General features: G+C 35.4%; 1 protein-coding gene across 1 annotated transcript; it reads right to left on the bottom strand.

Moving 5' to 3' along the window:
• Positions 1-7642: 7642 nt before the first annotated feature.
• LOC110102775 (malignant T-cell-amplified sequence 1 homolog) lies at positions 7643-25846 on the bottom strand. The gene is made up of 8 exons (XM_020831252.2): positions 25697-25846; positions 24451-24532; positions 24291-24358; positions 22360-22457; positions 21780-21916; positions 10577-10644; positions 9678-9741; positions 7643-8047 (listed from the first exon to the last, which is right to left on the bottom strand). The coding sequence occupies exons 1-8, from the start codon at positions 25705-25707 to the stop codon at positions 8030-8032; spliced, it is 546 nt and encodes a 181-aa protein (XP_020686911.1). The 5' UTR covers positions 25708-25846; the 3' UTR covers positions 7643-8029.
• Positions 25847-27273: the final 1427 nt, after the last annotated feature.

Below are 27273 nucleotides of genomic sequence, written 5' to 3'. Positions count from 1 at the left end.
CTTTGTAATTTTATTTCCTGTAAAAAATGGAAGTTCCAAATGATAAAATTAACTTGGTAAAGAATTACATTATTGTATGTTTGACGAGCATTAAAAAAAAAAATCTTACAAAAAAGAAGAAAGTTAAGAAGGTAAAGATTGATGATTTTGAGGTGAAGAATACGATTTAAGAACTGGCAGATTCATCAAAATGGCTGGCTCACCAGCATTCTTTTTACCTCGTTGAGGTAAATAAATAACCTGTTCCGTTGGATTAATTATTCTGTGTGGTTGTCGAACGCTGTTTGGAGATCAACCAAAATGTGCAACATCATCTCTGTGCTCGGTACCGCAGATGTGATGCATTCTGGTTGATTTCTAAATGGTATTTTGCGTCCGATTTCCATATAGAATAATTTCTCGTTCCGTCGATATCTAATTCATCCTTATAGGGATAAAAATAGTAGAGATAGAAATTAGAAAAGAAGGTAAACTTGAGAAATTGGCTAACATGGTAAAAGCCTTTTCTCAAGTTGTTAGGCCATATCAATGCCTTCTCGAGCTCTCATAGTGACTTTTTTTCAAGTCGTTGGTTATCATGATGCCTTCTCTAATGAGTTATTGCGGCAATTTATTTTGCTCTAGCCAATAAGCTAACGTGCATGCCCATCATTGTTGTGGCAAGCCAAGCTCAAGCGTGTCATTTGAGCTCGAGTTTAAGTTCACAATTTCATAGGGGAGCTATGCTCAATTTAGGCATCATTCAAGCTTGACTCAACTCATTTACAAGCCTAACATCTATTGATCTAGCGACTCAACAAAAGTTCGGTCTTGATATTGCTAAAGAAAGAATTGAAGTTGGTCATATGGTTACTTTTTTAAAAGATGTAAATAGGCCAGATTGCAACAAAAATGGCTCTAATTGAAGTTATCTAGTCCAATTGTTGACCAACAAGTGGTCAAGGAGCCAAGCATTCAAGCTGGCCAAAATCCTATTGAAAGTACTAGTACTTCCATTTTTTTTTTGTTTTTTGGTGATGAGGAACCGTCCGCTGTCACATCCGACTTCATCGAGCACGCTTGGTGGTCCGTAAGCCCCGGCCGACCAAATGGGCCTCCCAGGCCATAAACTTATAGCCGACGTTTTGAAGCCCCCACTTAAGAGCCGACTGACTTCAATTCGTCCAATATAAAATGTTGAGTAGCAAATACAAGATAATATTTAAGAAGGTTGTGAAAATTAGATTAGACATAGAACCAAAAGAGAGAAATACTCAAAATTTAATGCTTCAATTAGGGTTAAATCAAAGCTTGAGCTGAATGACATAATAAATATTGAATTATTTACATAAAATCTAAATAATGTAATAATGTAAATTTATGATTAAATAAAACATAAGACTACACAAATAATATCTTAGTATTTTTCAATTTTAAAAATAATCAATATTTAAATTTAATTCACATGTAAGCTTATATATATAAATCATTATTAATTTATAATGTATTTTTAGATATAATTTATAGTTACGAATCATTTGCTAAGTTCACGTTATAATTTTACATTATAGATAATTCATGTTAGATTTTTTATAATCAAGAAATAGATAAAAAAAATTAAATTTTTATAATATATATTTAAACAAATAAAAATGAAATAATTAAAAAAATAAATAATATTCATATTATAGAAGATTAATTAAAAAATTGTTTAAAAAATATGGTACGTATCTTATGAACTTAAAAATTTTAACTTTATTATTTAATCTTACATCACTTCGAAATTATATCTTAGTATAGTTTGTATAATCTTTTTTTAATCAATTATTTGTTAGAAAGGTGGGGTTATAAAAAATACTTAATTGATGTCTCTCTCAACTCCCACCCCTTTCTTTCTCAAAACTAAGACAATAACCTCTTTTTATCCCACTTAAGCTCTCACAAATATCTCCTCTCTCTGAAAAGAGAGAACGCCACTCATTCCATAAGAATAAAATAAAATTAGAATATATATGCATGTATGTAAAAAAAAAAATAATAATAATAAAAAATATGTATGTATGTACATATATATGTGTGCGCGTTTGCTTATTACTTTGTCACTTTGTCGCTTCATCGTCATCATTTCATCTTCTTTGTGCATGCAAGTATAACACACTTCAACTCATAAAACTCCTTAAGCCAATTGGAAACAAATTTGGCAGGTGAGAGGAGCCTCATACACGTTTTTTTTAACATGGTAGGAGAAAGGTTGTCAGTGACATTCGCAACTCCGCAGGTGGAACCTACTAGCGACGTGTTCAACATGACAAATGGAACCTCAAACACTCTTTTCTAGTGTGGCGGGAGAAAGCTCATCAATGACATTTACAATGTCGGGGGTAAATTCTATTAGTGATGCGCTTGAGATTGTGAGTAGAGCCTTGTGTACGCGTTTCTTAGTGTTACAGGAGGAATCTCGTTAGCGGTGTATGCGACTTGACCCATTTTCTCGTGCAGATATCCTATACATGCCTTTATTGGGAGAGATTATTTTGTGCGGACACCAGATAGGAGAACCGCCCGGTTTACGCTCAAGTACCAAGTACCGAATAAGCCCGGTACAGGACATGACACATTTTCATTGGGGTTTGGATTCCGGACATAATAAATTTTCCTTTATTGGTGTGAGATATTTTGAAAATTATGGATGAATCGAGTTTGTTAGCTAAGATTGACACGAATTTGTCTCATTAGGCAAACATCCACCTCATGTCTACAAGATGCCTTAGGATAAAACAACACAAGATTATCGAAAAAAATCATTCAGTCAAATTGGGTCGACTACCTCTTTTGACTAAGTAGACTAGGGATCACTATAACTGGGGTGCCAAAATCATTAGATCTTGATTATGCTTATCATTATTCCCTCCGCCATCTGCTTAAGTGTGATGCAATAAAATCTAAACTTTAAAAATTCAATACCTAAAACTACTGTTTATATGTTGAGCACTTAATACCTATCTAACGACTAACCTTAATCGAAAGTTCTTTCTCATCATCATAAGGGGGTAATTAACTATAGAGGTTTGCGCCCATGAGAAACTTGAAACCATATCTCAAGTCCTCACAAAATGAGGCTGAAATATCTAGGTAATGTTTTATCTAAAAATTGATTTGAACATTAATCCATTAAAACTCTCCTTGAAAAAGGCAGGAGGTTGTGACACAAAATTTTTTAAGAAGAGTGATGGCATGATGTTTAACTCAATCAAGAAGCCTGATAGTTTGAAAAAAACAGAGAAGATCAACAATTAAATTATTAAAAAAAAAAATCCCAAGAGCCCAAAAAAAATTCAGAAATAAATCCATTAGGATTAGGCACTTATCCTTTCCAATGCTAAATAAAGCCTCCTTGATATCATTAGTAGGAAAAAGAACAATGAGATTAGAATGATCAAAAAGTGGAAGAACATTAGCAATTGGAATAGAGTCACATAGGAGTTTCCATCATTGTTAAAATATATGTGAGAACTAATTAATAACTCCAATCACAATGCCATCTTGAGATGAAACACAACCATTAGAAGTGCTGAGCTCCTTGAAAATTATCTCTACTACCCTCAATTTCATGATAAAGGAATTTGATGTCATTCCATCCTCGGCGATCCAAGCATACTTACTTAGCATGCTGCCTAATTCATTTAAGCTTTATTTGAGAAAGCTTTTAGTTACTATTTTTACGCTAGTTTCAAAAAATTTTGTTTATTATAAAAAATAATAAAACTGTCCCAAATGAAATCTTAATCTATGAGATATTAGTGTTAATAATTTTATCTTGAATGTTGAGAGTTTGCTAATGCAGGTTTGATTTGATTCAAGAGGATTTGAACCACTCAATTTTGAGAGTGGAAATAATACTATTAATGGAATTGAAATTTGACCAAATACTCCTGGGAAGACCAACTTATCATTCATAAGTTTATTACAAAAATAAAAAAAAATGAGATCACCACTAACCTAAAATTTTCATGCAAGAGAAACAGATTTAGAGTAATTATAGTAGCTTCAATAAATTCTATACATGAAGCAATGGTTGTTTTTAAGGAAATTCAAATCAAAATAAGAGAATGATTAGGGAAGAGAGGGAGTAATACAATGATTTCGTTTGAGATAGTTTTCTTCCTGCTTTTTAAAGAAACTTTCTAGCACAAAATTTTTGAAAAGAGAAAAAATAATGACAAAAACCAATGTAGAAAGTATAAAGAAATGTGTCCCTCCAAACCAGTTGATTGAACTAGCTATAAGAAAGACCAATATAAATGATACACTTAAGGATATCAACCCTCCTTTTAGGAATAGGAGATTTTCCCCTGGTCTTATCTTTAAGATTACTAAGAAGTAATCAAGGCTCTATCATACTCTAAAATAAATCCTGAATAGTACTAATTTTTTTTTTTATGATACAAATAAAGGCAAAAAAGAAAATTGATATTAGAAGTGAACTCCAAACTATAATGAATGAAACGGGCTTTAATAGTATTTCGATTAATCCAAAATCTTCCACAATCACTCATGATAGATAAACTTGCTCTCAAGAGGGCTCATAATTATTAGAACTTATCTAACGATCCTTACCTCAAACTAATAGGAGAATTCATCCAATATGATCAGGCACTCCGCTCGGATCCGCCAAGGAGCTCGAAAATTAATGAAATGCGGGAAGCGAGAGGGAGAGAAAGAGAAATATACCTGTTCTGTTCTAGTTCTTTCTTTGACGAGGTGACCGAAGGTGGGGGCGTCGGGGCTGGTTGCAGTAGCCAGCGGAAGCTTATGCAAGGCAATGGCCGGCCAGGCGGCTATGAAATGCAGGGTTGTATGCAGGTTGGCAGAAACGTCAGCCTGGAGGCAGTGCTATAGACTTAACAGCGGTCGGACGTGCGACCTGTCGGATTTGACCTGGTTGAAGACAGCAGATGGGTCGGCCAGCTAGGGTTTGGGCATGCGCGGCGGGGGCTAGACGCACGGGATGCAGGCCGGAGGGGACGAATCGGTTGAGCTCAGCGCTGGAGGGAGATCGTCGGCCGGAGGCTATGAGAGGCATGCGTCTTCGACCTCTCTTAACTATTTTAGCTTTCTTGAAAACATTAAAACTGTCCATTTTATGAACAGAGATCGTTCGGGCAATTTCGTGCATGTAATTTGTGGTCTTCGACCTCTCTCTCTCAAGTTGATTGCAAAGGGGTCCTTCCGATAATTTTGATGTTCTGAAGACAATGCAGCAATCCATTTTGTGATTGAAGGTTATATATGTAATAACTCAAATATTTGAAATAAATTTTCTTGAAACATATGTTAATTTTGAAGTAGAGCGCTTTACTAGATCAACCCAAAAGTCCACTTCAAAATTTTCATATTTTTCAAGAAAATTTATTTCACATATTTGAGTTATTAGAATACAGACAAATTCGCATAATGTTGCACTCACAGTCTTATTTTCTTCATTCAAGCGAGCTAAACATGAAGCACACCTCTCCAGTAATTTCAGTATTATGAATGTGCTGGTGAGGTCAATTTTGCAAGAAAACAACATCTCGAGCTATTTTGAGTAACTTCGGGGCATGTCCAACCACCTTATGTGATGTCACATCAATAAACTATTACTTTAATCAGTATGTTTGTGTTTGTCATCTAATACATTTTATTGCCCAACAGCCATTTTATAGGATAGATTAGTAATTCCTCATCAAGCTAGCAACTCAACACTCACCACGTACCTGGAGCAATATCTCAACCACTTGCTCTCTCCTAGAACGGTCATCCCTAAACAAGTTCATCCAACTCAATATAGGAAAAGGCCTATCTCAAGGATTCACAACTCACCATTTGCGGTTGTGAGGTGAAGAGGAGCAAATTTGTTTGATTTAGATTTCGTATTAGACATCTTTTTTATTCTTTTCCAAACAGCTTTCTACTAAAAAATTCATTAAAAAGAGTAAAAAAGCAGCGGTCAAAAGTTATCCCAAACGAAACAAAAGAGAGATGAGGAGCAGGATTTCTAGGTAGATTTGGGAGGTAGAGATCAATGGTGTATCTTGGGAGTAATTGCTGTGTCCGGACACCGAACGTGTCCAGAGACCAATAACAAAGAGCCACATCACTTGGGCGTTCGGTACCATGCTCGTTACCTAATTCGGTACACTCGATATGCTAGGTATTATGTCCGGACATAATAATTTTTCGTATCTTGGGCCCTTAAAGAAGGTTACTTTCGGTTTGTTCAAATCTTTGAGGTTCATATGCCTAACCCCACCACCTGCCTTTTCTACGGCTGGCTGTAGAAACTGAGAAAGAAGCTGAGAGTTGAGGGTTGCAGATTTGAGACAATTAGACCATTCATGCAAAAAGTATCACACTTGAATAGAGAGTTGGCTTTCATTCATAAATTATAGACCAAATGTATTCTTTACCATTTAGATTCAACAAAATGTGGCTTGAAAATGGAGATTGAGATTAGTTTGGGTCGACTTTCTTACTACTTCTTAAAATAACTTTCTAATTTTAGAATTTTAATTTTTGTGCTAAAAAAATATTTTAAGAAACAATAAGAAAATCATACCAAATAAACCCTGAGTGAATCTTTGGATACCAACTATGGTGAAGGTAAGTCTAGAGTTATAAGCAATAAGGGGGTCAACAATAAGGAAAAATTATTCTGTGCAAATACCAGACAACATCCAAAGACCAACAAGAACGCATCACATCACTTTTTTCCTCTGTATCGATGCATGGTACCACTCTATACCAGGTGACATAACGTTTTCTGATTGATCTTCAGACCGTTCGGTGTCCGCACTAAATAATTTCTCCAACAATAAGAGGAGTGCCAATCTTGCTCACAATTTTGGATATACCATTCTCACTCCAATAGCATAATGGGAGATTGCGTATCTTCATCCACGCAAGAATCTCCTTAAGATCGATAGGCTTAGAATCAATAGACCAAACTTCAAAATAAAAAGACACCCGCTAAAAAAAAACCCATTCACAAGTGAGTGGAGACAATACTTTTGGGATTCAATCGCTTACTATTCATTCATTACAAATTCTTAACATATCCAACTAAAGTCATCAAGCTTCAATCTTTAGCTCCTTCAGTGATTTCATCGCCTAAAAGGAGAGATTATTCCGTGTGGTATCCGAAAACATCCGGAGGTCAATTTGGACGTGCCACATCATCCAATGCACTGTGCATTGGGTGACTTGACGCATCCGGATTGACCTCCGGACATGTCAAGACACCGCACATAATAATTTTTCCTAAAGGAATTTCTAAATTGTTTCATTGGTTCGGTCATTATTCAAAAAAAAAAAATGCAGGCAAAGGCTAGCAACAAGGTTGCTTGTAAATTTGATGGTGCTATTAAAGCAGCAAGTAGGCAAGACTTCTCTAATTAGCATTAATAACATAGCAAGCAAATGTGATGATAAAATCATAAAAAGAGAGCTCTCACTTGCAAATCCTTCGTAATTATATGTTAAGATCTATTCAATGTGCCTCGAGATCCGCACAACCTCGACCGGATCAGCATGAAACTCATGCATGGTGGATGGTTAATAGTAGAATAACGGAAACCATAAGTTCCAAGATTGGCTATTTTAAGGAACTTAGTAAGCCAAACAATGAAAAATTCGATATAACCATTAAAACAAATAATTCATATTAGAACAGAGATGTGGAATAGTTGAAGAAGATAGTTGTTGGTAGAGGGAGGATCAAAACAGCCAATTGCTACAACATGAAATACAGTTTATACAAAAAGCATTGAAGGCTCTTTTAAAACAAAGAGAAACGTAGATAGGCACAAATGCTACATATCAGGAGAACAAAATCATTATGAAGACAGCAAAAATTTGTAATCTTAGGAACTTTTTGTTCAGCAACATAATTTTGCATGACAAAGAAATTCCTACTTGATTTTGTACTGAAACTCGTAGTAACATCAGCAGGATTACGATCAAAATAAGAAACCTGTAGCAAATCCTCTCCAGTTTTCCGGAGCAAAAGAACTCAGTCCAAGTGCTCCATCTATTGAAGGGTACAAAGATCATTAATATACATTAATATGTCAAATATTCGCCATAATAATCCCAACAATGGCTAACTATCAGGGAAGAACAAGGGCGAGAAGCTGGAAAGACTCCTCAAGTTGCTTTAAAATAAATATAAAAAGTTTTCTGTAGATGTACATTTTGATAGAATTTAGAGAACATCTATACTATGCGTATAATAACTGAAAATCTCATGAAAAAACTCATTCATGTCACTAAAGCCATGCATCATAAATCACCCGGGGGGAAGATATATTTTATTTTCCAAAATTTCCCCTCAACTTAATTAGAAGGACAAATAAATTCTCTAATAATACTCTTTTAGTATAAATGGACATTCCAATGTGTAAGTATCGTCTTATAGTACATGGATGCTCATTAGATACAATAATGAACATGTTGGGCACAGCCTAAAAAAGAAAAAATTATAATTGATAAGACATAATTTAACAGCATTGCTGCGTATTTTAGTACATTTAATGTGTTTTTCTTGAGGAATTTGAATTCTTGCACTCTTTTTGAAAGTAGAGGAAATGCCAACAACAACAAAAACATCATCATCAAGCCTTTATCCCACTAAGTGGGGGTTGGCTACACAGTATTTCTCCATTGTGTTCATATATAATATCATCATTATGATCACTAGCCTTATTCACCTATTTTGAGACGGCTTTATGAAAACTTCTTCTCATTGTTGTATGTAAAGTTTGGTTGATAAAATCCCTTATTTTCAACTATACTAAATTCTTTTATGCATACCTAAAACACTTAAGCCAATTATCTACCTTGTCTTAATTAAGTGCAATCTTCGCTGTCTCCACAATACAATCATCTAACAATCTTATTCTTCCTAGTTTTACCGCAACATCTATGTTAGTGTTTTCATTTCGTTACACCTAGTTATCAACACAATAAATTAAGTGTTAGCATCACAAATAAACTTGATAATACTGAAGCTCTAAAATTATTTAAAATTTTTATGCTAAATCAAACTAATAGTTTCAGTTATAAAGGAGTTAAATTAATTACTCCATTAGCATCTATGTTTTTTTTATTCATTTAGTACATTGTTTATTGCACTGCTCATTCTTTATATCAAAGTGAACTATGACAACAACTGGAAACAATGCATCCCCACAAGCAGATAGACACATGGATAATTAAAATGGAGTGCCCAACCATGAAATCTCCGCCTATTTCATGAATTTAACAACTCAAATTAACTGATAGCTGGTGAAAATATGGAAACGAAAAATAACTTTAAATGATCAATTAAAATTATCACATTATGCTCAAAGAGATAATTTGAATCTTGGTTTCAAACCTGGTTGGCCTCCAAATAGGTTGTTACAAAACTATTTAGGCTGTAGATTTTAAAATAAGTTCTAGAAAAAGGATAAATGAAACTTTTAGGACATACGGGACAAGAATTTAATTGTTAAACAGTACGTATTAATGATGTTCATTGTCAATTCTCTGTTCATTCGGTGGTAAAAATTCTCAGTTCAAAACATCAGGACAACTTTATGGAGTGATGAAGAGTGTGACTAGCTGGAGGAACAGATATAGCGAAGTTTGAATAAGATAGATGATCAATCAGTGCATACCTTCCAGAGGCCATCATTTAGATAGTGCATGTTGTCAACACCAATTCCTTTGTTGATGGCCCTTCTGCAGAAACATTGAAATATAATGTTCTGTTGTATTAGTATAGGCTAAAAAAATTTCAAACTCTCTTATTAACAAGCATAATTCAAGAGAATTTTGATGCAAACTTAAATATTAGTAAATCGCCCTCGATGATAATGATAACAAACATATTAAGTGGAGTCAAAGCAGAATCAAACCATGCTTAAGTAGCAATAGACACAAATGTAAGACAAACAAACAACTTGGTTCACAGCAATCAGCCTCTTATATAGAAAAAGAGAAATGAATAGCATTTAACTCAAATGAACCTGTAGTGAACACTGCACATACAGCTTAAACAATCTACATATTCAAACAAAATACTACTACTACTAATAATAATAATAATTAAAATGTTTAACATGGGAAGATTTTGACTTATGTTAAGAAAGTTAGAGGTAGACCTAAAAAGACTTAGTTAGAAATTATTAGAAATGACACTTTTTATTAGATTTAATTGAGACTTTGACTCTTAATAAGACACAATAGATAAAAATGATTTATGTAGTCGACCGCATGTAGCGGAATTAAGGCTTGACGTTGTTGTTGTTGTTGTTGATGTAGTGCTATACTATTTACACACAAGACAAATGATATACTAAGCAATCATTTTTAACAAGGACTGAGAATAACAATCATTTATAATTGATAACACAATCAGAAAAAATCTTCAGAAGAAAATATTGTAAAACTTGAATAATGAAAATCTCTGGAACATGGAAACTACTACTGCTTATACACTTGTCAATTGAAGAAACCGCTATAGGAATAGGAATGCCAGCATCAACTTCACAATTCAAGTAAGAATGCAACTTACATGTTTTTTGCAGACATTTTGGTGAACCCAATAGCAAGAGCATGCTGCTTTCCCTCAGCCATTATGGCCTGAAACAGATTGAAAGCAAATACAGCAAAATTCATGCATTCTTTAGTCTTCATTAACATGCAGCTTGTAAAGGCTCCATTACAATATAAAGCAAATTATGAAGAATGCACTAGCAAAAGAATCAGGATAACATCTCCGTAAAACTATAATCTTTGTCTGCTTGAAACTTCATGAAATCATGCCATCTAACATTCAATCTTAGAAATTTCTGGAAGGCATGGATAACAGGAGCTTCCATCAATAACATGAGAAAATTCATCCGTTTAGGGGAAAATATGAATGTGTTACAGTAAGAAGCAACATAATATAGAACGTGGCTCCACCTTCCTTGGTACACGCATTATCAATGTATTGATCTTTATCAAACTTATCTAGCAATCATGAATGATAAAATTAAAGTGTTTCACAAAATGTAAGAATACTAATATTGTAAAAAGACCTTAACTTTGCACCGCAATAAATAAATAAATAAATAAAAGTCAGGTTGGGGACCTCGTTCCCACTAATTTAGCTGGAGAGGCATTGGTCCAAACACCAACCGCACCACACTCACTTCCACATTGCAACAGATTATGATTGCAGAGAGGAGGGCTCTCAGAGAGATCAAGAATAGGGGCCAGCAAGGACACTTACGTCTGTGCTGGGTTCCCTCCTTTCTCCAGTCACTAAGTTTTCCCTTTTTCTGCTTACACCATTTATCTTCCATTTCTTCAGGAAAGCAATGCCAGCTGGATCTTGTTGCCTAAGGTGCTTGGTGGACGCTGGAAATTGTTTGAAAATAGTTGGGCTTTGGAAAAACCTATAATGTGTAATTAAGCTTAGCATAATTTGGATCAGCTATTGATTAAGTGCTTGGAAGAACTAGATTCATGCTTGGTTTGGGGTTCAAGATAGTAAACCTATAATGACTCCGTAATTGATATATTTAGAAATAACAGTGTTAAGACAGAAGAAATAATGTTAGTTTATTATTCTAGAGTTTCATATGAATATCATGAATCATGATAAATGATGTTCTAAACTATTAGCAATAATAACTAAAATATATAATATGTAAAAAAAAAAAAACTAAAATATATAATATGTAAATGCTTGGCAGACTTTATAATCATGTTGTGTTATCAAAGGTGAATAGCTTGATAGCTACGCTAAATCATAATTTGAGGATGAATTTTTTTAAGGAGAGTTTAAGGTAAAAAATCTATAAAATTATCCTGGGAGAGTTCTCTACTCATGCTTATGTGATGAGGACATCAGAGATCTACGGCTACGTTCGTGCCTATTTATTTTGATTTATTTTATGTATTTGATTTGTTATTTTTCTTTTTACCTTTCTACCCTCACTTGAGGGCTTTGTCTTATATATTCCCTAGAGGCAATAGTGTCTTTGTTAATTCCCTTCATGTATTTGCCTATTTAAAGCATCCCTCTTCTTCTTGGAGGGTTAATGAATGAATGATAAGAAAATTCCTGCACATGTGTTCTTTGAGTTGTGAGAGTTCTAGGAGAGAGCTTTGGAGAGATCCCTAGGGAGGAAAAATGGATCACCCACCAACCTTGGAGACGGCCGGATTCGTGGTTTGTTTTATCGTTCTTTTTCTTTCAATCTCTTTTCTTCCTAGCTGCCGGATTCCCTAGCCACCCCCACCTTGCCACCGGCCAACATCTCCCACAACCAAGCCATTAAACCAAACCCCTTGCCCCTCTTGCCACCAGCCCCACCATCCTCTTCACCGCCCCCCTCCAAACCGCCAACCCACAAATCACCTCAATCCCCTTTCCCCCAAACCATGGCTCCACGTTTCTCCCCCACCCAAGTCGCCGGCCTCCCTAGCCTCTTTCCCCTACATTTCCTTATTTCCTAATTTGGGTTTGAACAAAATTTGGGGCAGATTTTGAATTCAAATCCAATGGATTTGAAATTCAAATCCTTTCCTAAAATCTCAAATCTATTTTTGGGAAGTCATCAAATCTAATCCAAATCAAATTTGAATTAAATTTGATTAAATCCCTTTCCCTTATTTGAAGTTCCCTATTTTTGGAAGATTAACTTTCTTTCCAAATCTCCCTAGCCCCATTAAGCCGCCGGCCCCCACCTCTTTAATTCCTTGGATTTATTTCCTAAGCACAATCTCTCCTCTTGGAAATAATTCAAACCTCTCCCCAAATTCAAATTGCTTCCTAAAATAAGATACTATTTTAAGAAACTTATCCAATCAAATCCAAATCAACTTTGAATTGGATTGGAATTAATTCTTCCCTCCTTAATTGGAATTCACAAAGAGGCAAGCATTAAACCCTCTCCCCAATCCCCTCCACTCTCTTGATGCCGCCAGCCATATGGTCCCTCTCCCAATTGATTTCTTTCCAAAACACTAAGCTCCAATCAAAGGAATTAATTCCCTAATTCCTCCTCCCCTCTCTACCCGCCACCCACTTCAACCCTAGCCCCAACACTTGATTCTCCTGCTGTCCAAGAGAAGACCAGCCGCTGTCCGGAATAATTCTAGGATTTTGGCCAAGATCTAGTTGCTGTCCTGAATTTCAGACTCAGGAGAACTGTTGTCGAGCCGCCTAAAAGGCCATAATCTGCTGTCCAAAGCCTCTGGTAGCATAGAAGAGCAGTCTAAGGCTTGTCAAACCTAGTAGGGTGCTGTCCAGAATCTGTCTCCGGCTTCTAACCTGCTGTCTAAGGCTTGTCAAGCACGTAAACCCCACATCGGAGCTTCGTTTGTCTTGTTTATTTGGGTGATCTCTCTTCCTACTCTTTTATCTTTTAGTCGTTCTCAATTGTAGTTCTAATTGACTCATGGAAAGTTGTGTTAATTCTTCCCGCTAAAGCCTAGGATTTATTAGGAGTTGTGTGAAAGATCTTTCATAGCACTACTCTTATTCTTAGATTAGAGATTTCTTGTTGAAACCCATTTCGTTTGCAACGTCTAGAGCTATTGATTATTATGTGGTTTTTACTTTTCGCAAGTAACTTGGCCTAAGCTTGTGTTTACCGTTCTTTGATTTTATTTCTTTGTTTGAGTCATCACAAAGCTTTAATTAATTCGCTCCTACTCATTAAGCGTGCAAATTCCTTATCTAAATCAAATTTTCATATATGTCCTGCCTCATTATGAGACAAGAATATCAACCTAAGTAGTGAGGCAATGTATGCATATGGTTTGAGTTAAAAATTTTATGAAATTTGATTCTAAAAAATATTAGATGCTTAACCATGATGAGGTTATTTGTTCCTAATTGCAAAGATTAAGAATTTATACCATTCATTTGCAGGTCTTGCATGTTGTTCTTGACCAAAGAGTATTTGATTTAAGTTCACAGATATTAATATAGTTTGAGTCGAGAGGGCGCGCAAACTTTATTTAAGTTGCGACAGTCCTTTCTACATTTTAGCTGGGTAGTCTTACGCTTTATAAAAGAAAGTTCCTTTCTACATTTACTATTATTGTACGTGTGTTCTTTAAATTTGATTAATTATTTCTATGCATGCAACGAAACTTATTAGAGATATACATCTATATGTTAGTATTTTCCCTCCATATGCTTATCCGGAGTTGCCAAAATTGTTTATCAGCTTCTTTAAAACATTGATCATTTATTATTGAGAATAATTGCAAGCATACATATTTCTTTTTTTTTTTACCGACATGTAAAATTGCTATATGCTATTGATTTGGTTGCGACATGTACCTATAACTTGGACGAACAAACCCCTAGTAGAATTGATAGGATCAATGCTGAATCTGACAGGCTTCAATAAGAGAATGAGTTCAGTGGATATGAGGATCTATCTAAAGCAAGCTAAATACAAGTATGCCAATTGATAGTTGTTACATATATTTATGTAAATTGAGAATGAATGAATGATATTATCATACTGATGCATCTATTATATTGTTTCAAATGTATCGGTTGTGATACTATATTGAAATTTTTTACATGATATTGTTATTGATAGATCATCGAGATTTGTGGGCTCCGAAAAACTCTCTCATCGTGGAGAGTTTTAATGCTCAAGTTCTAAGGCAAATTTCAGAAGGCAGATTGGGTTTTGAATAAGACATCACCCTCATTTTGCGAGGACTTTGTCACATGAGTTTAGGTTTCCTATAGGCGTAAGAATAGTTAATTGCCCCTCTCGGCAACGAGGGAGAAATTTTGATTAAGGCTAGTCGTCAAACAGATACGTAAAGGTATGTAGTATCTAGCGTATACTCGTATAGTAGCAACATGATTTAGGTATTTGAAAATTTAACATTTAAAATTGAAATTTACCACCTTGCACTTAAAGCGAATGATGGAGGGTGTGATGATAGACCCGATCAACATCCCATAGTTCCGTCGTCCCGAGCCATCATGATCCATGTTCTACTTAGTTAGAGGAGGTAGTCGACCTAACATGACAGAAGGATCCTTGTCAGCAACCATGAGTTGCTTTGTCCAAATGCATCTTGTAAACCTAAGATGAATATTTGTCTAAAGAGACATTTGAATTCACCTTAGCTAACAAAGGACTTTGTGACTTATTGATCATATTATATTGATTCATTACTTAATGATTTAACGTCGTTGGGGAACATACGGGCTCTGACTATGACCGTAATAATTGTGCCATTTGGCGGCAAAACCACCTGGTCAGAGGGTCCCGGTCATAACCATTTACTTGTGATGTCATTTGGCAGTGAAACCACCGGTTAGAGGACACGTGCTACGTCCTTACTAGCAAGAGATGAATTGAGAATAAATCCTAAAGATATTCTCAACAAAATATTTGCTCTTTGTGAGCTGAAGTGATTTCTAACTTATCCACCTCGGTAAACTATTGCGGATAGTGGATGAGTATTTTGCTTTAAGTGTTTGGTAGTTGATTTCAATTTTAAACATTAATGTCATAGAATATATCTTATGGGAGTTGGGAGACATTTTTAAATATTTGAGGGTTTCCTCTGGTTGAGATCTTCCATCAACACGGCTATCATCGAGGTCTTTATGAGGCAATTATTTTTGTTAGTTGAACCATGTCGACCCTGTCTACTTATCGACAGAGGATCGGGTTTGTCATCAGCTTTATGCTTTTATTAGTGGATTTTCTTTATTATGCACCTTGAAGGCCTAATATGAATATTTAAAATAAATATCTCGATCGATGTCGCGATCGTAAATTTATTTGATAATTTGAGCTGTGTCGACTCCTATCTACTCACATAGGAGGATCGGGTTCGAACTTATGTTCATTTCTTGACCCGCGCATCATTCTCAGATGTCACGTGTGTGTATGTCTGTAACACGCTCGCCAGGCCCCATGAGGGTGTATGCATTTGTATGTATTTTGCATAATGTATTTTGTATATTACAACATGTATATGCATAATGTACATGAATCATTGCATATTTCAATGTATGGGAGATATTTTTGTGATTATCAATAGTGCAAATGACCATCGCTAATGAGCATGCAAAGTCTCATTTTGGAATATGAAAACGTCTTATGTTCGCTTGTATGAGTGTTGTAAATTCGGTAGCGTAATTTAACAGCATGTTGAGCTTCATTTGATGCGCATCGGTAGGTTGTTTAGCTTATTTTACCTTTTGCATGTTGTCATTTTCTTCAGTATTCAACTTGCAGTAATATATTTTTGTTGGTGAATATGTTGAACGACGCATCAGGAGTCTTCTACCTGTCACTTGCAGGTGAACTGATTTATCTAATATGACAGCATGACATCGTAAATTTACTGCCTCGCTTTATCAGCGGCCTGCATTTCTTACTAATGATTCGCCGCTTTTACTTACATGTGAATTGTAGCATTCTATTTAGAAGTTTGTGGACGTTTTCTATCTGTTTGTATGAGTGTTGCATATCTGATGGTATGGTGTAGCATATTGAATGATGTACTATAGGTAATTTGCTACTTTATGCAGGTAAACTGTCGTGCACCAACGAATCTCCTACAATGGCTCGTGGGTGTTTGCATTTGTCACAGATTGACCACCTTTTGCTTGCTAGGGATCGGTGTATTGGCCTTCCATTAGATAGTCATTGACTGTGAGGATGTTGTAGTATTCATTGTTTGTTGTTGGCTACCACTCGTAGAATACTATTGTGCATACGACAAATCTTTTGTCATTGCCGGCAGACATTTGCATTTATCGTATGCAAGAGGCCTTGTTGATTGCAGACAAATTGGTACGTTCATTGCACATTGATTTTATGTTTGCAAGAGACTGGTATATTCACTTGCATGTTGATCAGCATTGAGTGCAGGTTAAGCTGCATTCACTGCTGATTTCTCTATGCATATTGACTGGCGAATCACTAAATTCATTCCATGTTAACCTTCATCGTCCATAGGAATTGATGTGTTTGCTTGTATATTGATTAGTGCCAATTATATGAATGCCACTGCACTTGTTGCATGCCAGTTATTTAATATTTGTTCGCCAGCAAGCAGCATCCGGAGCTGAGTAATATTGACTATGCATAAACGTCACGTGCTTCGAACTTCCTCGGATACACCAACTCACCATGTTCATTGTGCATTGACCTTCATTACTTACGGAGGTTCGATGTGTTTGTTTGTAGATAGGTGTTGACTGTAGAGAAGTTGTTATAGTCATTGTATATCTTCAGTTTGCTCACAACCATGTCACTACGTTTCTCCTACCACCACTCATGAATAGTTCATTGTGCACATTGGAACTCCTTTATTGATTGATGCATTTGCTTGGACTTGTGTTCAACACAAGTTTCTCATTTGTTCATTGATATTCATTACAAATATTTCTTGTTTGCACATTGATGTTCATTTGAATGTTCATCGCAAGTTCATTTAGTGTTTGATTATTTGTCTATTTTGTGGATTATAAATTAACACTGCTATTGTAAGGTCCTAAGTCCTGGATGAGAAAAGTGGAGGGTTGCGTTAGGTAGTCGACAGCTAGCGTAAAACTTGTCGAACAATAATGACATGAATCCTTTAAGAAATTGTGTTAATGATACGGCGTCCCCTGGAAGCGACGCGCTGTATGGCCTGAATACAGTGACAAGTGTGCAAGGGCCGCTGCACCGGAGCCCGGGTGCAGTGTTAAATTGTCAAGGATTCCCACATCAAGGACGGATGTGGGCAAAGAAGTTAGTCCATGAAACTAAAATTAAGATAGGAACTTGGAATATAGGTTCTCTTACAGGAATTATGGAATTATAAATATATGGATTCATAGAAGTTAAATATTTTGGTTGCATTCAGGAAACTAAATAGGTTGAGAGGAAGTCTATAGGAAATTGATATTAGTGAATTAAACTTTGGTGTATTCGGGTGGTCGTACTAGAAATGGTGTAGGTTTATTATAGAATAAGAGAGTTTAGATAATATATAAAAATTAATATGATTTGGATTAGAATTATATCTTTAAAGATTGTGTTGTGATAAGATGTTAAGTATTATAATAAAGCTTATGCTTCCTCAAGTCGAGTTTGGATATGAGCTTTTCCTAAATTAAATTTTTGGAATGACTTAGAAAGAATTAATACAAAAGATATCTTTTGAAGAAAGAGTTTATTATTGGAGGAGATTTAAATGTGACACATGTTGTGTAGAGAGGTAGATATTTAAAAGCATTCACTGGTGGCCCATGGATTTGAACGACGAATAAGGTGGCCAATACATATTGGAACTTTGTTATTTAGCTTATGATTTTCAATTAGCTAAACCTTATTTAAGAAAAAGGAATGAGCATCTCATCAACTTATAAAAATGGAATATATCAACCCAATTTGACTATTTCTATTGGAAATTTAAATTGTTTAGATTGAAATTGTAAAGTTATTGAGTAAAATATTATGTACCCAATCATCGATTATTAGTTTTAGACTTTAAGATAAATGGGCATAAAAAAAAATATAAGGTAAAACATTTTCTAGATTATATGGGGCGCATTTTAAAAAATATTACAAAAAAATTTTTGAGAAATAAGATTTAGATCTTAAGATTTGTCTGTGCAGAGGCATGCTAATGTTATGTGGAAAAAGTGAACTAGTGATTAAGATATAGCAAAAAAATGTCCTTTGATGTTTCAAAATGAAAGCTCACTAATTAGTAAAAATAGTGGTGGTGAATCAAGATGGTTCAAAAAAAATTAAAAATAAAGGTAAATGTTTGTTATTAATAAATTGGTTTAATTTTAAAATTTTGATAATTTGAGAAATATATAAGATGCTCGTAAGGATGCTAGAAGAGCAATATGCGTATGCAAGACATTAGCTTTAGTGAATGTTATATAATATGATAGATACTAAAGAGGAGAAAGATATATGTAAAGTTAGCCAAAAAAAGATAGGAGTAGTAAGGATTTAGTTCAAGTAGGGTGTCCAATTCGTGTCAACGTGTCGGGTTCGGGTCCGAACCCGGAAAACTGACCCGCACTGTTCGGGTCAACCCGAACCCGAAACCCGTTTTAAAACGGGTCACGGTTTTCTGGACCCGAACCCGACCCGATTTCGGTCCGGGTCAACCCGACCCGGACACGAATGACCCGGGTTGACCCAAAATGCTAATTTCGGGTCAAAATCGGGTCAATCTCGGTGTTTTCGGCTGTCAAAATCGGGTCAATCTGGGTTTTCGGGTCAAAAATGATTTTCCACCATGTGTCACTTTCGGCGTCAAATTCGGGTTGGCGTTCAACCCGAACCCCGACCCGATTTTAAAACGGGTTGATTTCATGAACCCGAACCCGACCGTCGGGTTTGGGTGAACCCGAACCCCGGATTTTTCCGCGGTCGGTTCGGGTCGTTGTTTCGTGTCGTGTCAAAAATGACACCCCTAAGTTCAAGTGAAGTGTATTCAGTTGGGTTACATCAAGGATCAGCCTTAAGCCCATATCTTTTTGCGCTTTAGTCATGGATATTTCTCACTAGATTTGCCAAAAGATGTACCTTTGTGTATGCTTTTTGCTGATGATATTCTTCTTGTTGATAAGACTAGAGAGGGAGTTGAAGGTAAACTTGAATTATGGAGGTCAACCTTAGAGTCTACAGGTTTTCGCTTGAGTAGATCTAAAACGGAATATATGGAGTGCAATTTTAGTATTAATAGACCTAGTGAGGGGATTGTGACTTTGGGTGATCAAGTCATTACTAAGAGTACATGTTTTAGATATCTTGGATTTATTGTTCAGAGTGATGGTGAAATAGATGGGGATGTTATCAGTAGAATTCAAGTTGGATGGTTGAAGTGGAGGAATGCATCGGGTTTGTTATGTGATAGAAATGTACCCCTCAAACTTAATGGAAAATTCTATAAGATGGTAGTGAGGCCTGCAATGCTTTATGGTGCCGAATGTTGGCCATTAAAAGAGAAGCATAATACTAAGTTAAGTTTGACAGAGATGAAAATGCTCAGGTGGTTGAGTGGCTTTACCCTTAGAGATAGGATACGAAATGAGCATATACGTGAAAAGGTTGGAGTAGCTCCAGTAGAAGATAAGATTAGAGAGAGTCGTCTTAGATGGTTTGGTCACATAAAACGGCGGCCTTCCGATGACCCGGTTAGGAGAGTAGAGGTATTAGATTTGACTTATGTTAAGAAAGGTAGGGGTAGACCTAAAAAGACTTGGTTAGAAAATATTATGAATGACCTTTCTTTATTAGATTTAAACGAGAATTTGACTTTTAATAGGACACAATGGAGAAAAAGGATTCATGTAACCGACCCCACTTAGTGGGATAAAGGCTTGATGTTGTTGTTGTTGTTTGTGGATTATAAATTCATTTTATGCATTTACTCAAGTTTAGTTCCCTGTTGTGCAAGTATTGTTCCCTGTCGTTTCGTTGAATTCAAGTCTCCTGTAATTTGTTAAAGTCCAGGTCCTCTGTTTATAAGAAAATTCGGCAATCTCCCAACGTCTCCCCCGTTTAAAGGAATTTCAAGGAGATGGGCCTTCCCACCATGTTACGAGAGCGTGTATGGCAGGTGCAGGCGACACTGTGATCATCCCACCATGTTACAAGAGTGTGCATGGGTCTTTGAGGTACCTATTTGAAATGCATAATTTTCTTTCCCCGTAGGCACTAAAGCACGTAAACGGGTACTTAAAGTAATCCCCGCCACGCTACAAGAGCATGCACAGGGCCTACCCACCTCGCCGCAAGCATCGCACTGGGTTCCCTCCTACTATGCTACGAGAGTGTGTATAGGTGATTTTTCGGTGCTTTGCGAGCGTCGAAAACAAGATTTAGGCCTTTTTGAGTTTGGAATGCATTTATACCTTAACAGTGAGGGCCAACGACATCGATGATGATGTCGAGGAAATTGGCGATGGCGAAAAACTTGCAATGCATAAAAAGGTCTCTTTTTGTTTCCTTCTTTTTTTCTTTCTTTCTTTTTTTTGGTTTAGATAACAATAATAATACTAATAATAATTAATATTATAAATAATATTAGCTATACTATTAATAATATTAAAATAAAGAGAAATGGGCTAAAGAGTGTAGTTGTTGTAGGTGGAAAGATGGAAAAGAGGTATGTAATAGAGAGGTTTGGGTTTGGCTCTTGGGCGTGGGTTTGGGCAGATGTTACAGTGGCTGGGATTCAAAAGAGGTAGAGGGATTTCACTGCAGTTGGGAAGATCGGCATAGCACAATCGAGTGTGGGAATTGTGAGCTGTAGTAGAACGCGAGGTAGGAGCGGATGGTCGTGGGTGCTGAGGTTGTGATTGGAGCTACTTGCGGCTAAAGGGATTAGGAGGTTGGCTGTCGCTAGTGGGATGCTTGGGTGAAAGCTGTGACTGTTGTAAATCACGGGACAGGAAGGGAGGAAGAGACCAAAGCCGTGGAGTTCGGCACTGGGTGTGAGGAAGCAAGAAAAACAAAACAAATGATGCTTGTTCGTGCTGGTTTAAGACCTTGAATTTCTTAACGAAATATAGGACACGGGACACGTCAATTATTCCAGCACGAACGAGCATCATTTGTTTTGTTTTTCTTGCTTCCTCACACCCAAGAAAATATAGGACACGGACACGGGACACGTCAGTTATTTAACCTAACTTCACCACATTGCAGTAGTTAAAATATCAAAAAGCTAACTTCACTGGATATTTGTCGCAGCTTGGCAAGAAGTAATACCACTGGGGTTTCTTCTTCTACTTCATCATCCAATGCACCACCAGGGGATGTAAGACCAGGGCACATTATATTAGCACCAGAAAGGACAAACTTGACAGCACCTCTGTCCACCTGTAACTTCTTCATTATATTGGGATCTGAGATAAAAATAAAAACACAGTAAGTACCTTACAAACACTATTATCCACCAGTAACTTATATTGGGATTTGATAAAATGAGAACAGCGCACTGAATTTCAAACAAACAATATTGAAGAGAGTTTAACTAGAGCATCACGGGTTCATATAATGTTTTGTATAACAACTTAATAGCACAAATCCAAAAATATGATTGCTTAGTGCATGAAAATTTATTAGCTTGGGAGCGTGAATTTGTGCAGGCCTATTTGAGTGATGGAGGCAGCGTACACAAGAGAAATAGGTTCCTCTATGCATAGCATACAAAGAACAAAAGCTCCTCTTTTAAGATGAGATGATTAACGGGGAGAAGCAAAAAAAAAAGCAAAAATCTGAATCAGCACTTTTTATTTCAGGTACAAAATTATATAAAAGATAAAAATTCGTTGAGTTTGTACTTTACATTGATGAAGCAGCCTCAAAGTTGGCATGTAAGGGCCATCCCTAATGTTGAAAAATAAAGGCACGTTGTTCACCGAGACAAGATTCAGATGGTTTTGACTAAAAATAACAGAAAAGAAAAGGTTAGCCTCCTCAGTAAAAAGCCAACTATTGAGTTATACTAGCTATTATGTAGAGACAACTGAACTCTAAGTAATTAGGAATAACAATTCCCCAGAAAATTGCATTGCATGTGTATTGGAAATAAGAACATATATGCTTTAAGAATCATCAGCAAGAAATATGCTGTACTCCATTAATCATCTTTCGTTAAGAAATTCAAGGTTCAATGATGTTTATTATTTTGTCAACTCCAACAATTAGAGAGTAATGGTGTTTGATATTTACACCATTCGGTTTGTTATTATTCAAAGAAGTCGTTTGACTCCTTGGGTTACTTACGTAATTACAAAATATTCACAGTATAGCCCTTAGAGAGCTTTTAGCTATCATTGCAACAACCAAGCATACAAATCAATTTTTTTATTGCATATTTTGTTTGATATTTGCACTTGTTCTTTAGTGGTTTTAAAATAAAATTGTCATAAATGATGCAAGATATGTAACTATAATATAAGCTCATCAAGATGTTTGGAAGTTTTTTGAAATAGGGCTATGATTTATCTTTCAATGCTTCACCAACTTGCAATTCCTATGCGATCATAAAGGTTACTTATGGTTTAGGACGGTCAGAACCTAGTTATCCTTAGTAATTTTGTTTTTGTTTATATAGGACGAAAATATGGACCACATAATATCTAGATTACAATTAATGTAACTTTTGCATGTTACATCGAGAGTGGTTATCAGCATCTTAACTAGATATACATATCAACCTTTTTTTAAAACTTATTCTACAAACTTTCAAGGTGCTCTGCATTCTTTTGATTTTTTTAAGAGCTATTACCATCACTACTCTCTAAAAAAGAATTTTTTGCAGCCTAAAGATTTGATTGAGGCCATCAAGCACGTCATAGAATTTCTATTGATCTACTATTGTTTGATTTCTAACATTATAGATGAATGCCATGAGTATCAATCATTTACAAATGATTTACATCATTTGAATTTTATTTCATGTTATTTAGAATTAGTATTTATTTGATTTGCATAAATATTTATGTAAGAAGTATATAAAGGTACTTTAATCATTTAGTTATTAGCTATTAGTACAAATTTCCATTCATACTCCCCTTCTTGAAATATTTCCTTTATGAAGCAAGGTCTTTACCATGTGATGCTGTTCATATCAGAATAGTTTGAAAACAATCTAGGTTATATGATTCAACCTTTATCTTTCTAATTTTCTCTCTTGCTTCATTAATTATCCCCTCCGTCCTCTCCATCCCTTGTAGCCCCTTCTTGCGACCTAGGGCCAAACATTACATCATCCCTAAACATTGCAATTTATTTTCAATTCAATCCATCGGTTTCAAATGCCTTTCTTCCACAATATGCTAGATGCATGCATAGACTTTACGCACTTTAGTTCAATATTCTCTTTGGCTAACTCACTTGCATGAAATAATGAAGTATAAGGTAAATTTAACCTAATCACCTAAAACTATTTTATATAACAAGTGGAAAAAGTTAAATCTGCTCTCCAGCCTAAGAATGTTATCTTCAAAGCATTTCTTCACGTTAATAAAGCAGAAATCCATTAAATACTAGAGCATATGATTTTATTAACAAAAAATGCATAAAAAGTTTACAATAAAGATCGAAGTTAAAAGATCAATCATAAAAGAGCATCAAGCCCGTGATAAACAAAGCTTGATTCTCAATTACAGCATAAGATATCTCAATTATACTCCACAAATTATAACTGCTACAATATATGAAGCCCCAATAGAAAACATGAAGATATGATGATTAACGAAACTTTTATCTAACCATTTTGCAACAATAAGAGGCGATTTCTTTGGAAGTAGGTCATCCATGAGAGGTTCCAAACTAGGGTACTGCAAAAATGATGAGAAATTATCATACATTTGGACTCTTAGGTCAACTTAATAAATAGTACAAAAACAAAATAAACAACCAGATCACTTACCTCATCAACAATGCTTTGTCGAATCTTCCGTTGCACAGATGCTTTCACTTGATTTTGTGCTGATATTTCCTCCAAGGTAAATCTTCAAAAGCTACAAGTAGTCAGTAAATGAAAGGAATTTTTCCTAAAATAACCTCATTCTATGGAGGATAATCCTGACGATTATCTATCCACACAAACCACACATAAGCATGGTTGTTTACAACATTGTTTTCTCACGGAAGAGTGAAGAAGAAAACAAAAGAAAATACATAAATATCAGTAAGATACTAATTATGGATCTATATAAAACTACATAATCATGAACTACTTCCATATAATCAAAGCTCGACAAAGCATGAAGAAATTGTTAATAGAAAAAATTAGAAATTTCATCAACACTATCATCTCTTTACTCATCACAACACAGAGTAACATGGGTAGATCTAGCATAGGGTGCTAAGGACACAAACCCCAACTAGCTCAGGCATGTGCAACCGAATTATCCAATTGTGCGACCTGGTTTTTCCTTCCTCAAAAAAATTTGAAATACAAGTCAGGAGTACAATTTTTGTTAAATTATGAGTAAGTCTTGACATTATCATATTTAATACAAAAATTATGGTATCAGTTTATTTAGAGCTTAATTTAAATATGTATTAAGGGGATTTACGTGGATTGGAATTAGGGGAGTAAACCCTAAGTTTCTTATAGTGCTTCCACTCAAATAAATAATTAAAAAAAAAAAGATCTAAGCCAGCATGCCAAACAGTAAAATCATAGCCCAACAGCAGGATGGACGCAAATGCTAGCGTCCATGGGGCAACAAGCAATCGCTTATCACTTATTTCATAGATCAAACTCACAAACACATACCCATGAATTTTAAACTGCTCGAAAATATCAAATTAATATCAACGCCCAAAAGTTACTATACTTTATACATCTCTTTGTCCATCCATCTCTCAGCATCAGCGATTTAACTGAGAATTTCTAGACCTTACTCAGAACAAAGCCAAAACAAAAAAAAACAAAATAACAAAAAAATATCACAGAAACCCAAGACAGTGCATAAAACCAGATAGATTTCACGCATCTACAATTTTTGAAACGACGCAAACTTCTAAGAAATCAGTTCGAACCCATGGTACGCGTGCAATGCTCAAAATCTGGACTGATTAAATGAATGAAGAGGTTAGGATGAAAATGAAGATGTGCAAAGGACCAGGAAACGTGTTGAAACACGGACGGAGCATAGGAGACTCACTTTTTGAACATGTTGCAGTAGATGAAACCCTAACAAGGAGACAGCAATGGCTAAAGGCCTAGTGGCCGAGCTTCCCCTCGCCCGGAGATCGCCTAGCTTAAAATTATTGCCGCCCGTAGTCGCGTTTCTCCGAAAAAAAAATCGTCAAAACATTTCACATCGGAATATATATATATATATATATATATATATAATTTACGCCTATAAAATTTTGAAACAACGTATTAAGTTATAATTAATAAATAATTGAAAATATTGTAAATATAAAATAAATATATTTATAATAATTTAAAAATAAATTTAAAAAGTTTAAATACTAACCAATTTTAATTTCGTAGAAAAATTATTAAAATAATTAATCTTTTTCAAAAGTGTGATTAATAACAAACCCCAGTTTTAAAAAGATTTTGATAAAACAAGGATATTTGATAGTCATAAATTAGAGTATTTTATATCTATATAATGAATTTTCAATAATATACAAGTGAACCAGGCGTTCGACGAGTTACTCGATGCTCTGCTCGATTAAAGCTCGTTTGTGATCATTAACTAACTAAACAAACAAACTTGAACAACATTTTAAATACTCTATCCTTAAATAAACAAGCTTGAACACTGATGTGTTCGGTTCATTTATGTTCACGAACAACATCATCTGAAGTTTGTGAACAAGCTCTACATTAAGCTCGATAAAAAGCTCGATAAAAGCTCGAATGGAGAGAAATGCAACATATAAGCTTCATTTAAGAATATATTCATATAAATTAATCATATTTCATTTTAAATAGACAACTACTTTTAATATAAATTTAATTTTTTGAAAAAAAGTCATTTCACATTTGTCTATGGTTGCGATATTATTTGTTTAAGAAGTTCATGAACAAATTTAATGTTTGTTAATTTGTTCGATATATTATTTGTTAAATACGTTCATGAACATAGCTCGTTAAGACTTGTTTGTTTAAAACTCAATAATCATTAAACGAATCAAATATGAACCAACATGAACACAAACAATAAAGCTCGAATCAAATATGAACCGAACTTGAACAAGCTAATTATAAACGAACTCAAACATAAACACTCGCATACTTAGATAAGTAAATCTAAGGCACGTAGTGAAGAAACCATGCAAATCCCTACGTCGATTGATGCGCACAGAAGGAGAGCTTGTCCATCTATAAAACGCGTATGCGAAGTGAAGTCGAGTCGGTCAATTGATAAAACTATGTATAGGGGCAGCCGAGCCGTATTAGCAAGCGTGACGTGCCGGACTGATCCAACACGTCTCTCTTTTTTGACAACAGAAGATGAGATGTACAAGCAAGACCAGTGGCTTCAATAGTACTACCGAGCTTGCATAAGCTCTTTTTTCACAAATCGAACCGCGCGAAATGATCGCCTCGGAATACAAGGCGCAAAGCGTTGTTGGCGTGTTGCGTCACAAAGGCAAGATGGCTCGGCTCGATTTGTTTGCAGCCCTATTTAATATATATATATTACAGATTAAGGAATTGGAACACGAATCAGATGAGAGATGTTTTTTATCTCTTACCACCAAGCCACGGCTCCATCCG

This window comes from Dendrobium catenatum, unplaced genomic scaffold (assembly GCF_001605985.2).
Source record: "Dendrobium catenatum unplaced genomic scaffold, ASM160598v2 fragScaff_scaffold_621, whole genome shotgun sequence".
Classification (NCBI taxonomy): domain Eukaryota; kingdom Viridiplantae; phylum Streptophyta; class Magnoliopsida; order Asparagales; family Orchidaceae; genus Dendrobium; species Dendrobium catenatum.
The sequence above is the reverse complement of the archived record's forward strand: the minus strand, read 5'-3'. Positions and strand labels throughout refer to the sequence as shown.